Here is a 13920-nt window from a genome sequence, read left to right on the forward strand (position 1 = left end):
AGCAAAAAAGAAAAAAAAGAAAGAAATCTCATGAACTCAGACAACAGTGTGGTGATTACCAGGAGGAGGGGAAATGGAGGGAGGTGAAGGAGGGTATAGCGGGATTAAATAATGATGGAAGGAGACTTGGGATGGTGAGCATACAAAACAATGCACAGATCTGTAGAACTGTGAAACTGTGAAACTGCACCTGAAACCTATATAATTTTGTTATCCAGTGTCACCCCAATAAATTCAATGAAAGGGGGGAAAACGGGTATATGAAAGTCCCTTCTATTATTATGGTAACATTTCTGTAAGTTGGAAATATTGTTATATCTTTATTTTTAAAAGATATTTTTATTTTTCTTTAGAGAAAAAGGTGAGGGAGAAGAGCAGGAAGCATCAACTCATGGTAGTTGCTTCTCATATGTGAGCAAGCCCTTGGTTTCAAGCTGGCGACCTCCGCATGCCAGGTCGATGCTTTATCCACTGTGCCACCACAGGTCAGGCTAAAATTATTTTTGAGAGGGGCAAGAATATCATGTGGCAAGTTCTATACATAATGTCAATGAAGACCATATACAGCTTAAAAGTGATTAGAAAACTGTAGGTACTTTTAATAATATCACTTTAAGAATGCAATTTGGTTAAATATAAAAACCAATACAATGTACTCTAAAATAATTTTTCTATTGAGTTAAATAAATTCATCTGTAAATCATATAACAACATGTTTATACTCACAAAATCTGAATAAAAAGCAAACACAATTTTTCATTTCTGACACAGGGTATTCAAAAGTTCGTTTTGAAGGGGACTGAGCTTTTGGGCTAATTTTACTTTCAATTCCAAGCAGAATTATATAGTTATCAGAAACTAAAGTGTTACTTTTCTAATTAACAAAATACTCTTATCTGAAATAAATGTGATTAGTCAGTGTGATGATAATGTTAAAAACAAAGACCATGAAAATGCAAACTGCCTTTTTAAAAGCTTGTAATCATTTAAATTCTGATTGTATCCATACATTTACAATTCTCTACTATGAAGTTTTTAAAAACTGTTTTACATATGGAAAATCTAGAGCATAATTAAGTGCATCTTAATGATGTTTCTATTGATATATGTAGAAATATGGTTTACCAGCAGCCAAATAGCATCATTTCTTTATCAAAAATCAACAGTACTATCTAGAAATAATGACAATCCTTCAACAATTTTGCCAAGTAAAAACACTTCCAAGGAGCTAAAGGCACAATTTTATTCATATCTTGTAAAGTAACCAACCATAAAATCATTACTTATATGCAAGTTAATGACCGATTGACAATGCTCAAGCCGTTTTCAATTCTGATAATTCTTTATTTCTTTCTTTGCTATGGATTGCTAATTTGTAATAGGTGTCATTATGAAAATAACCAAAATGAGATAAATGTGACAAAAGGTTGACAAAATGTTTCACACCCTTGAGCAATACATGTCAACAATGGGAGAAAGTGTTGTAAAAGGAGAGGACTGCAATGCTACTTATGTTCTTGCAATAAAACTAGCAACACCCATTTCAAGACAGTTATCTCAACTCCAATTTCTTCCCCTCGAGAACTATTTGAATCTCTTTGGCATCCAAAGTCTCGTAGGTCAATAAAGCTTCCGCTAGGTTCTTATGCTCTTTTGCATGCGTCTTCAAGATATGTTTTGCTCGTTCATATGAATCCTAAAATAGAAAAGCAGATACGTAAGAGGCAAAAGACTTGAAAAGCAAAAAGTATAGAGGAGAAAAGAAAAAAACTTTACATACCCTAAAAATGTGCAAGCTATTCATTTCTATTTATAAAAGATAAAAGCATTTATTTTTAAATTTTTATTTATTGATTTTAGAGAGAGGAAAAGAGAAACACTGATTTGTTGTTCCATTTATTTATGCATTCACTGGCTGATTCTTCTATGTGCCCTGACAGGGGACATACCAACCCAATCTCGGTGTATTAGGAAGACATAACCAACTAAGAACCCAGCCAGGGGAGATAAAAGCATTAAAAAACTTGGTTCCCAGAGATAACTCTTTTGCACTTTTCAAATGTTCATTTTTAACCTCAAAACCGAGCACACAGAAAAATGATTACCTTACACAAAAAACTACTTAAAAAAATTAAAGTATACTTTGTACTTACTTGCTTTTTAAATAAGGTCTATGAACACAGAAATCTATTTTTCTATTGAAAATATATGTTAAAAGAACAGAAGTTTGTTCCTTTTGCCTCTTGATCTCACCAATTTTTTCAGTTTAGAATGGCCAGAATAGGCCTATTTTCCTTTTTTTTACTTGGTAATATATTCACTTAAGAATCTGTGACAACTGTAACATCATTATTACAGTGGATCCTTGAGTTTCATGTATTTTTCTTTACAATCCACCTAGAATTTGTCACTTGAATCCAACTGTCTGTCCAAAGATGAGTTCGGACTGTGTCCTGTCATGAATAATGGTACTACCAATGGTTCATTTTTGGCAGTCACACTTTTCTGTACAGTGTTTTTGTCAATATTTGAGTATTTAATCATATTTTTGTCCTTATAAAACTTGATGGAAAATATAAAAATTTACCAATACCAAGAAGCATAGATCATATAAACATAATGCAATTATTATCTCTGAACCTAAAATGCTATTAACTAGTAATCATTTCCCCTTAATAACAATGTAAGCTTGCCACCTACTGGAAAGAGGAAAGAACCCAATTTTTGCATTTCTGTTTTGAGTACTCAGAAAAGTATTAAACAAAGAAAGAGTATTTCTTGAAGCTTTAGAAGTACTAATGCATAGGTAATTCACTCAAAGTAACATAAATAGTAAGGGAAAGAGAATTAAGATTCCAGGAAGGCCACGACATCTTTTCAAGCATCTTCTCAATCTTTGTTAGATAAACTTCCCATACCCTCAACTACTCTATAGCATTTCTTCTACCTCCTTTCAGTTCATCAAAACCTGGCCCTCCAGGGAGGACTGCTTCCTCTAAGTCCCCAGCTGAAAATTACTTATTCACTCTCATCCCACATACTTCAGGAGAAAGAGATGAACCCTTTGTTCCCATCAACACTACAGACCATCACAATACTACCCTCTTCTATAAAGCACTATTCCTTTTAAGTTCATACTATTTGACTACAGTCTTACCCAAAATCCTTCACGGTGCCACCTAAGTCCTAACTCGCTAAAGACTTCTGGTACTCCGTTCAGCCTCCTCCGTCCCAGGACCTGCCTTTGAGTGTTCCCAAATGGAACCCATTTCCAACCTCTAGCTAGCTCCAGACCCACGTTTCTCTCACATCGCTCAACTTCATTCACTAAGAAACCTCAAATTCATCAAGACTTACATCCTTCCCAGCCTTAGGTCACCAGTGTTTACTTGGTATATGACACACCTATATAGCTGGGTAAGGCAGAGATCTAAAAAATTATATATTTTAGCTGCTCTATCACCCAAAACATCACAAAGGCATTTTGATTCCATTATATAAGCATCGTTTGAACCTAACCAAGTTTCTTAATTTCCACTTTTAACCACCCTAATCCAAGCATCCATGATACCGTAACTAGATTACTATAGTACCTACCAACTGATCTCACTAAATCTATTTTTACACACTCTTTTACCCTAATCTGCACTGGATATTGCAGTCCAAGTGACCTTTGTTTTGCTTGTTCTGTGTTCTTAGCACATGCACACTGCTAGGCAAAAGTACATAACAATGTAATGAAGATATGTCAGAATGGGGAAAAAAAGACTCAATAATCAATATCCCCCATTCTAATACCTCTAATGGTTTCGCAGATAAAAGAGAACTGAATATTTATAATTGCTGATATAAACTGTTCTTATCCTATGGCCAGAATAAAATAAAGATCCTGTCTGTGACCAGAGGGTCTCTAACAACGTAAATCATGGTTGCCATAGGGCACCTATTATCTTTATTGCATATACAGTGGTCCCTCATCTATCACGAGGGTTGGGCTCCAGAAACCCCAGCAATATGCAAAAATCCACAAAGTAGCGACCTTATATTTATTTTATTATTTATATATATTTTAAGGCTTTATAAACCCTCCCCACACTCTTATAAATCTTTTCCACACTCTTATAAACACTTCCTATGCTCTTAAACCTACGTAAATTTAACAACATATAAAATTCTATATGGCCTGACCAGGCGGTGGAGCAGTGAATGGAGCGTCGGACTGGGACGCAGAGGACCCAGGTTCGAGACCCCGAGGTCGCCAGCTTGAGCATGGACTCATCTGGTTTGAGCAAAGGCCCACCAGCTTGGACCCAAGGTCGCTGGGTCCAACAAGGGGTTACTCGGTCTGCTGAAGGCCCGCGGTCAAGGCACATATGAGAAAGCAATCAATGAACAACTAAGGTGTTGCAACGCTCAATGAAAAACTAATGATTGATGTTTCTCATCTCTCTCCATTCCTGTCTGTCTGTCCCTGTCTATCCCTCTCTCTGACTCACTGTCTCTGTAAAATAAATAAATAAACAAACAAACAAATAAATAAATAAATAAAATTTAAAAAATTCTATATGGGTACTCACCAGTGAATATACTACAACTTGAATGATGAAGTTGATGACTTAATATTCTCTTAATGTTTTAATTAATATTTTTATATTGTTTTCAATTTTTTAGGCTAGAAAATGCTTACTTTACCACAAAAAATAATTAAAACAATAAATATATAAAGGAAGATGAGGGGATGGGATCAGAGAAGATGAAGGGATTAGTGAAATTATATATACATAACATAGATACAGATAAGAGGACAAAAAAACCAAAGGGAAGGGGGGAGAGGGACCCATACGAAAAAAGGGGGTAGGGTGAGGGAGTTATAGTAACTGGGGCACTTGAATTCATGTTAACACAATAAATTACAATTAATAAAAAAATTTAAAAAATATATATATATAAATACCTAATATACCACAAAATCCTACGAAATAGCGAAAAATCTGTGATACAAAATTAGATATATACAATTTAAAAATCTGCGATACAGTGAGACCATGAAAAGTGAACTGCAATATGGCGAGGAACGACTGTGGTCACATTTCTAAAGAAACTTCAGTTATCATTTCATAAGTACCCAACTATTTAGGTACATTATGACTAAAGAAACTAAGCATAGGAAAAGATGATCATTACCCTCAGGAGGATTCGGATTTCTTGTTCAATAGCTGACTGTGTTTCTGGACTCAGTTTCCCTGTATCACTGTAGGTCATAACTCCAAGCTAAAACAAATGGGAAGAAATAGAACAGAAAAATCCAAAAACACTAATAAATATAACAGAGGAAGTACTATCTAATACATAAAAAATTTTCACAGGGGGCAAAGAATAAATTCAATTTAAAAATGGACTTAAAGAGCATAGATATTTCAACATTCTTCTAAAAGTATAACGCTAACTTAAAGTGTTGACAAGAGAAAAAATTTACAATCCTAGGTGTTCCTGTGAATGTCTTCTTAGAAAACATCCATAGCCATTCCAAGTCCAGAAACCCACAATTCAGAGGATTAGAACTGCTTCACGGAACCGCAGTGACAATGCAAGCAAGTGAAATAAACAACAAGGGTGCAGTAGTGGGGCAAACTCAGAGAGTAGGTAGGGTTTTCGTTTTTGTTTTTTTTTAATAATTTTAGCGAGAAGAGGGGAGGCAGAGAGACAAACTGCCACATGCACTCCAACCAGGATCCACCTAGCATGACCATTAGGGGGCGATCCTCTGCCCATCTGGGGCTGTTGCTCCGTTGTAACTGGAGCCACTTTTTAACACCTAGGTGGAGGTCATAGGCTTGACCCTGAGGTCAGTGGCTTGAGCGCAGCCTCATCCTGCTAGAGTGCAGGGCCATCTCAGCACCTGAGGCCAACTTGCTCAAGCCAATCAAGCCATGGCCAGAGGAGGGGGAGGGAGAGAGAGAGAGACAGAGAGAGAGACAGAGAGAGAGAGAGAAGGGGAGACAGAGAGAAAGAGAGAGAAAGGTGAGGGGTAGAGAAGCAAATGGTTGCTTCTCTTGTGTACCCCGACCAGGAATTGAACCCAGGACATCCAAAGCTGGGCCGATGCTCTACCACTGAGCCAACCAGCCAGGGCCAAGAGTAGGGCTTCCCTGTCACACAAACAAAAATGGCTGAGAAACTTTTCTTATCATGTGGTTAACTTCTGAAGTAATAACTGTCACTGTTCATGCACATAGAGTAGAAACAAGGCTACATTTGATTATTCAGAAAATACGGCTTAGTTTAGAATAAGCTGGGACAAATCCATTTGGAGACAGAGGAAGGTAAATGTTATCAGTTCATGAGAACACTCTCTCAGAGAGGCACATAGCATTTGAGACATGAGAAATATTGAAATTAGCCAATACCTTTTCACTCATTCCAAATTTGGTAACCATCCGCTTTGCTATTTTAGTTGCATTATCAAAATCACTGGAAGCACCTAAAAATTTAAAAATATACATTGAACTCAATTACAGAAATATCTTTAAACCAATAAACACAATTTGAACTCAGGCCATTCTTTACAGCTAACCTGTTGTAATGTGGTCAGTCCCAAATATCAGCTCTTCTGCCACCCTCCCGCCCATGCTGACATCCATTTGTGCCAGCAGCTGTGCTCGGGTCTCGTTCCATCTGTCATTCTCAGGCAACAGGGACACCTAGACCATTCAAAACCAAAGGACAAATTCAGACACAGTTCTAAAATAACCAGAATTATCATTTAGCTCATTAACTTTATTTCATACCATGATGCTAAAAGCCCAAAGACATTTAGTAGAGATGGTCACCAGTTGACTGATGACAAAGACAGCAACTTATAAGAAGGCAAATTCTTTATAAAGCCAAATGCATTTTATAAATGACAGGAAGCCTGACCAGGCGGTGGCACAGTGGATAGAACATTGGCTTAGGATGCTGAAGACCCAGGTTAGAAGCCCTGAGGTCAGTGGCTTGAGCGCAGCCTCATCCTGCTAGAGTGCAGGCTCACCAGCTTGAGCGCAGGTTCACTGGCTTGAGCGTGGGATCATAGACATGACCCCATAGTCGCTGGCTTGAGCCCAAAGGTCATTGGCTTTAGCCCAAAGATCACTGGCTTGAGCCCAAGGTCGCTGGCTTGAGCAAGGGGTTTCTAGCTCAGATGAAGCCTCCCGTCAAGGGACACATAAGAAAGCAATTAATGAACAACTAAAGAGCTGCAATGAAGAATTGATGCTTCTCATCTCTCTCCCTTCCTGTCTGTCTGTCCTTATCTGCCCCTCTCTCTGTCTCTCTCACTAGCTAAATAAATAAATAAATAACAGGTAGATGATGGTGCTATAGGATTGTTTTATCTTCCACTGCAAAAAAATGTTTAAAATGTCTGTCATTATAAAGATGTGAGAATAAAATTTCTTTTGTGGGGAGAAAAGCACAATTACATAATTAAGATTTAATTCCAGACCTAAATTTCACAATGTAAATGTATAGTATTTGAAATATTAAGGATATTCTTTATTAGCAGATAAATTTCACAAGTACCTCTCATTTCAACATGGTTCAGGAGCTAAAGTATCAACAACTTAGGAAGTAGCTGAATTTTCTTTTAAAGGGACTTATCAGCAATTTCATACATAAGCTTCTGGGAAGCACTATTTTCAAAGCAAAGAAAAACTACAAGATATTTACATGTCCAAGTGTTGGTCCTCGTGGCATGATTGTGGCTTTGTTGATGGGCATTGCATCTTTAGTGTAATATGCAATAATAGCATGACCAGATTCATGGTATGCGGTGATGGTTTTGTTTTTGTTATCAATTTCCACACTTCTACGTTCAGGCCCTAAAGACAAAAATTTAATCAGGTAAAATACTCCATTAGAGTGCTATATTTAAATGAAAAAAATAACAAAAAAAACATTAGTCTCATAGTTGTTCTTAAGTAACATGATTTAGTATCATGAAGAAATATTTTAATCAAAGTAAAAGTTTCAAAACGAGAATTCTTTATTATTATTTTTTGTTTAGTGAGAGGGGAGGCAGAGAAACAGACTCCCACATGTGACCCAACCAGGATCCACCCAGCAATCCCACTAGGGGGCGATGCTCTGTCCATCAGGAGCAGTAGCTCTGTTGCAACCAGATCCATGTTTTAGCACCTGAGGCTGAGGCCATGGAGCCATCCTCAGCGCCCAAGGCCAGCTCACTCAAGCCAATTGAGCCATGGCTGCAGGAGGGGAAGAGAGGAGAAAGGAAGAGAAGGGGGAAGGGGGAGTATTTCAGTCTCTCCTGTGTGTCCTGACCGGGAACTGAACCTGGGACATCCACATGTCACAGAGCCAACCCACCAGGACCCAAAATGAGAATTCTACATACATATAAACTACAACAATATCAGCTGAAAATCAAAATTGTTAGAACTATTATCTTAATCCTTGTATCAAGAGAATGTTTAACTCTATTTTTAAAAAATAAACTTCTAATTTAAAAGGAATGTCATAACTTGTTTTGAAGCCAATTCAAGATTTAAGATAAAAAGTAAATACCAAAAAAGTAAAATTATTTATCAGCAGTATCAGACATGAGTAAAAACACGGGCACTCATTCCCCCCAAAAGATCAATCATATAATCTGCATTGCTCTGTAAAAAAGCATGTTTTACTACATTCATATATATTTTCATGCTCCTATATCTTTATTGTAACCTCTCAAAATGAAGAATTTATTCTCTAACATACTGAATTTTATAAGAGAGAAAAAAAACCTACCCATTAGAATTTTATCTTTGGAAAACTCTAGTTCTTTCATGGTGACCATTTCTTTTCCATCAACAGCTGCCTTTAATGCAGCTTGGTTCACAAGGTTCTCCAACTCTGCTCCAGAAAAGCCAACAGTCCCTCGAGCTATAATTTCTGGATCAACAGCTATATAGATATAACACAATATTAAAATCCAAAACAGCTAATAGAAAGCTTGTCACAAAGAATTCAACTTTCCAAAGGGAAAACAAACAAAAATTTAAAAAGCCATCATGAACTATAATTTTAAATATTTTCCTTAATAAAACTAAAAACTAAATTTACTTTACATAATTCTAAGGGAAAAAAACCAAAATTGATACTAAATATGGCATTAAAACCGCCATTGAGACAAATTACAAAAGTTCTTAAGTTTATTTAACTTCGTGAAAAATAAAGAAATGTATCTATCATGTAATTTTAAAACCTTCAATTATGACCTGTGTTTTGTTTTACAGGTAGCCAGCTTTCCCATCCTTTGGAACCAAAGTGATCATATCATGAGGTACTGTGCTCATAATATACAGGTGCTTTTTCTATTATTTCATATTTTACATTCATCTTAAAAAAATACATAGATTCATCTTCAAGTATTTGTATCTGAATACTCAAAAGAAAACTTTCATTTGAATCAGGATTCAGCTCTGGCTGAGTAGCTCAGTTGGAGTGTCGTCCCCATACGCCAAGGTTGCAGGTTCGATCCCCAATCAGGGCACATACAAGAACCAACCAATGAGTGCAAAAATAAGTGCAACAATAGTAGATGTTTCTCCCTCTCTCTCCCTATCTTTCTCTCTCTCTAAAAGTCATTCAATAGCCTGACCAGGTGGTGGTGCAGTGGATGGAGTGTTGGACTGGGATGTGGAGAACCCAGGTTCGAGAACCCAAGGTTGCCATCTTGAGCACGGGCTCATCTGGCTTGAGCAAAAAGCTCACCAGCTTGGACCCAAGGTCGCTGGCTCGAGCAAGGGGTTACTCGGTCTGCTGAAGGCCCACGGTCAAGGCACATATGAGAGAGCAATCAATGAACAACTAATGTGTTGTAACAAAAAACTGATGATTGATACTTCTCATCTCTCTCCGTTCCTGTCTGTCTGTCCCTATCTATCCCTCTCTCTGACTCTCTCTCTGTCCCTGTAAAAAAAAAAAAAAATCAGGCTTCAAAATGATAAAATCTCCTGGATATACATTAATCGTGAAATGGATTTTTTTCGAAGGGACATAAATGGAAGGGGAAAAAAGACATAAAGGAACTGGTCTTCTAAGACACTGATTAATTAAGAACCACCAACAAAGGAGATTGACATATTACTATATTATGGAGATAACAATGTTTGCATCATGGAATTAGACTTACACTGATCAAACTTTATTTTATTGAGATACCATTTCAAAATTTCTGTTCGACCTTTTACATCTGGCCTTGGAACTGTAACCTGCATGTCAAAACGACCAGGACGAATTAAAGCACTAAAGGAGAATACACAAAGAAAATAAAAATTAATAAGCTGACTATGCTGAAGGACAAGTTAAACAGAACTGTAACTCTAAAGAGAGTCTGGAAAGAATGCATCCAGGGGTTAGATGAAGTTTTGAACATCGTATTCAGACAGTTCCTTGTACAACAACATGGATCAAATAAGCTTCAATAACCTGAAGGCAAAACAAAGGAATATATATATAGATATGTGTGCATAGAAAGAACACAACTCTCAGAAACGAAAATGTGCAAGTCAGTCACGGAACAAAGAATTCTATACCAGTCTATTATAGACCTACAAACTCATCGTAACTGCTGTAAGTACGAAATGTTAAATTAGAGTCTCAGGCAAAGACAAACTGTTAGATCAAATGAAAACATGAAAAACTTCTATAATAAAAATCAACGAAAAAATTAAAATTATAGTAAATTTTATTTTAAAAATGCTCTCCACCCAAAAATGTTTTTGTGGTATATAAGTTGTCAGGTTTTTTAACAGCTTTACTGAGATATAATTCACACACCACCACATTTACAGTGGATCAGCACACTCTTTCTCTCTTGGCCAGGCCTGTGCTCCCTCCCCACTCCTTCCCCAGGCGGGCTCTTCCTCTCTCTTGAGCATACTCCTGCCTTTCCCCTTTCTCCTTCCTGCAGGTGCATTCTTTGCCTTTCTCTCTCCTAAGCTCCAAGGGCCCTTCTTCTGTCTCTGTAACTTGTTTCCTGAGCCCACGCTACCAACTGGCTCACCTTTCCTACCTCTGTGACTTCCTAAATAAATTTTCTCTTATCATTTGAAAATATAAAAAAATAAAGTGGATAATCCAGGAATTTTAAATATATTCAGAATTGTGCGATCATCACCACAATCTAATTTTAAAATATTTTCACACACACCCTCAAAAAGAAACCTCCTATCTGCTCACTTGTAACCACTCCCCATTCTCACCAGCCTCTGGCAACCACTATTCTGTTTGTATGGATTCACTAATACTGGACATTTCATATAAATGAAACCATATAATAATATGTGATGTTTTATGATGGGCTTCCTTTTCTTAGCATAATGTTCTTAAGGTTCCTCCACGTTCTAGCATGTATCAGGTACATCACAAAAAATTTCTTTTAATACTTACTTATCTAATGCCTCTGGGAAATTTGTGGCTCCTATAATGATAACTCCTTCATTGGGTTTAAAACTATTAAAAAAAAACAAGTACCTTTTCACTAAAAATTAAAACACACATATAGAAATGCTACACACAAAACTGTCTCATTAATCTTAATAACAGCAAAAAAAAGGAAACGATAGTTTTTATGCCCCAAATTATATCTCTGTTTTTAAAAAGAAACAAATGTTAGGGAGTGTACATACAACTACTAATAATAAATCACCAAATCATCTTTCTGTGTCAGGTCTTCTCTTCCGAAGCAGACACCTGCACAGTGTCTGTGCGGTACACAGTGGAGGAGGTGACCCGACACAAAAAACTGGGGCACCTAATTTTTGAAAAATTATTTTCAAGTTTACCAATTCAAATTATTCGCTTCTAAACTTCCTGTTTGGTTCCAGAATGTCTTATATGACTTGAAGAAACGTTTTTGCTTCTTTCAAAGCAATCTTATCTCTTGATTTTTATATTATGAAAACTAATGCAAGCTTTTAATCTCTCGCAACACTCAAATCTGGTGACACACTGTGTAGGGACCAGTACACCCCCCCCTTTACATTTCTGAATTAGTGTCAGCAACAATCACTGCTTTTCTGTCATAATACAATAATTTTAAAAGATATACATATCATCCATTAAAAGGACTTGATGCAGGCCCTGGCTGGGTAACTCAGAGGTTAAAGCTGAGATCGCAGGTTCAATCCCTGGTCAGGGCAGGTACAGTACAATGAATACACAACTAAATGGAACTAAGTGGAACGAGTTGATGCTTTTCTGTTTGTCTCTCTCTCTCTCTCCCCATCTCCCCTTATCTTTCTTCTCTCTTTCAAATCAATGGGGAAAAATTATTTTTAATCTTAAAAAAGGAGTTAATACCTCAATTACCTTTTAGAATTAAAAACAAAACAATCCTGAGAATAGCTTTCCTTAACTTCTTAAATGACTACTCTGTCTCCCTTCTATCTCCAATGTTACAAATATGTCACCATATTCCAAAGACAGGAAGCTTTAATTACCCGTCCATTTCAGCAAGAAGTTGATTTATAGTCTGCCTTGAATACGGATGCATGGGCGATTCAATTCGCTTCCCACCAACAGAATCTAACTCATCAATAAATATAACACAAGGAGCATTTGCTTTTGCTTCCCCTAGAAAAACAGAAAAGATTCAAGTAAGTTTAATGAAATCTAACACTTTTAGAACAAAAACATATAAATATTAAAAACCTGTTAGATTATCAAATACCAATAAAAGATATTTATTAGGGAGAAAACCCAAAATACAGGGTTTTGGCCGATGGAGCAATGGCCCTGCATGTGGAAGTCCCGGGTTCAATTCCTGGTCAGGGCACACAGGAGAAGCAACCATCTGCTTCTCCATCCCCCCCCCCCCCCACTTCTCTCTCTCTCTCTCTTCCCCTCCTGCGGTCATGGCTTGCTTGGAACAAGTTGGCCCCAGGTACTGAGGATGGCTCCATGGCCTCTGCCTGAGGGACTAAGAGGAGCTCCATTGGTGAGCAATGGAGTAAAGCCCAGATAGGCAGAGCAAAGCCCCAGATGGGCAGAGCAGCGCCTCCCACTAGGCAGGCTTGCTGGGTAGATGCCAGTTGGGGTACATGCGGAAGTCTGTCTCTACCTTCCCTCCACTCACTGAATAAAACAAAAAACAGGAGACAAATAAAAAATTAAAGAACAATAGCCTTAGAAGAAAAAAAATCTGTAACATAAAGAATGATATATAATTAAAGTAACTGAACATTCACTCCTTGGTTAATTACATACTACAGAAATGATGACTTGAATTAAAAAAATACAAAACAAAAAACACTCCATCTTTTCTACAGCCCCAACTGCAACTAACACTTTCACTTGGTATTGTGAATGTATTTGGGGAAAAGGCACTGTTCTGTTTTAGCTTACATAAGAAGATACCTGAAACCAGAACCCCACAATAGATATTTTAGCTATCAATCTTAATCAAGTAGCAAAGAAAGGATAAGAAACCCTCTTTCCCTAAAATTAAAAGAAGTTTAGCCTGACCGGGCAGTGGCGCAGTGGATAGAGCATCGGAGTGGAAGACCCAAGTTCAAAACCCCGAGATCGCCAGCTTGAGCATGGGCTCATCTGGTTTGAGCAAAAGCTAACCAGCTTGAGCCCAAGGTCGCTGGCTCGAGCAAGGGGTTACTTGGTCTGCTGAAGGCCCGCGGTCAAGGCATGTATGAGAAAGCAATCAATGAACAATTAAGGTGTTACAATGCGCAACAAAAAACTAATGATTGATGCTTCTCATCTCTCCGTTCCTGTCTATCCCTCTCTCTCTCTGTCTCTGTAAAAAAAAAAAAAAAAAAAAAAAAAAAAGAAGTTTACTATTGTATGAAAGATACATTAAAACATACTAAAAATGTCCTGGCCAGTTGCTCAGTGGTAGAGTGTCGGCTCAGAGTGTGGAAGTCC

The 13920-nt window shown here is 37.3% G+C and overlaps 1 protein-coding gene across 2 annotated transcripts in view; it reads right to left on the reverse strand.

Moving 5' to 3' along the window:
• Window positions 1-800: 800 nt before the first annotated feature.
• The window catches only part of YME1L1 (YME1 like 1 ATPase), an 86012-nt gene continuing 72892 nt past the window's right edge, over window positions 801-13920 (reverse strand). For both annotated transcript variants that reach the window (XM_066384868.1, XM_066384867.1), the window contains 9 exons: window positions 12483-12615; window positions 11431-11493; window positions 10172-10284; window positions 8785-8940; window positions 7708-7859; window positions 6575-6701; window positions 6408-6481; window positions 5185-5271; window positions 801-1696 (listed from right to left, as the gene is read on the reverse strand). In XM_066384868.1, the coding sequence (XP_066240965.1) occupies window positions 1553-1696; window positions 5185-5271; window positions 6408-6481; window positions 6575-6701; window positions 7708-7859; window positions 8785-8940; window positions 10172-10284; window positions 11431-11493; window positions 12483-12615 (1049 nt within the window). In that variant the 3' untranslated portion in view covers window positions 801-1552. The remainder of the gene's footprint in view (window positions 1697-5184; window positions 5272-6407; window positions 6482-6574; window positions 6702-7707; window positions 7860-8784; window positions 8941-10171; window positions 10285-11430; window positions 11494-12482; window positions 12616-13920) is intronic.

This window comes from Saccopteryx leptura, chromosome 5, assembly GCF_036850995.1.
Source record: "Saccopteryx leptura isolate mSacLep1 chromosome 5, mSacLep1_pri_phased_curated, whole genome shotgun sequence".
Taxonomy (NCBI): domain Eukaryota; kingdom Metazoa; phylum Chordata; class Mammalia; order Chiroptera; family Emballonuridae; genus Saccopteryx; species Saccopteryx leptura.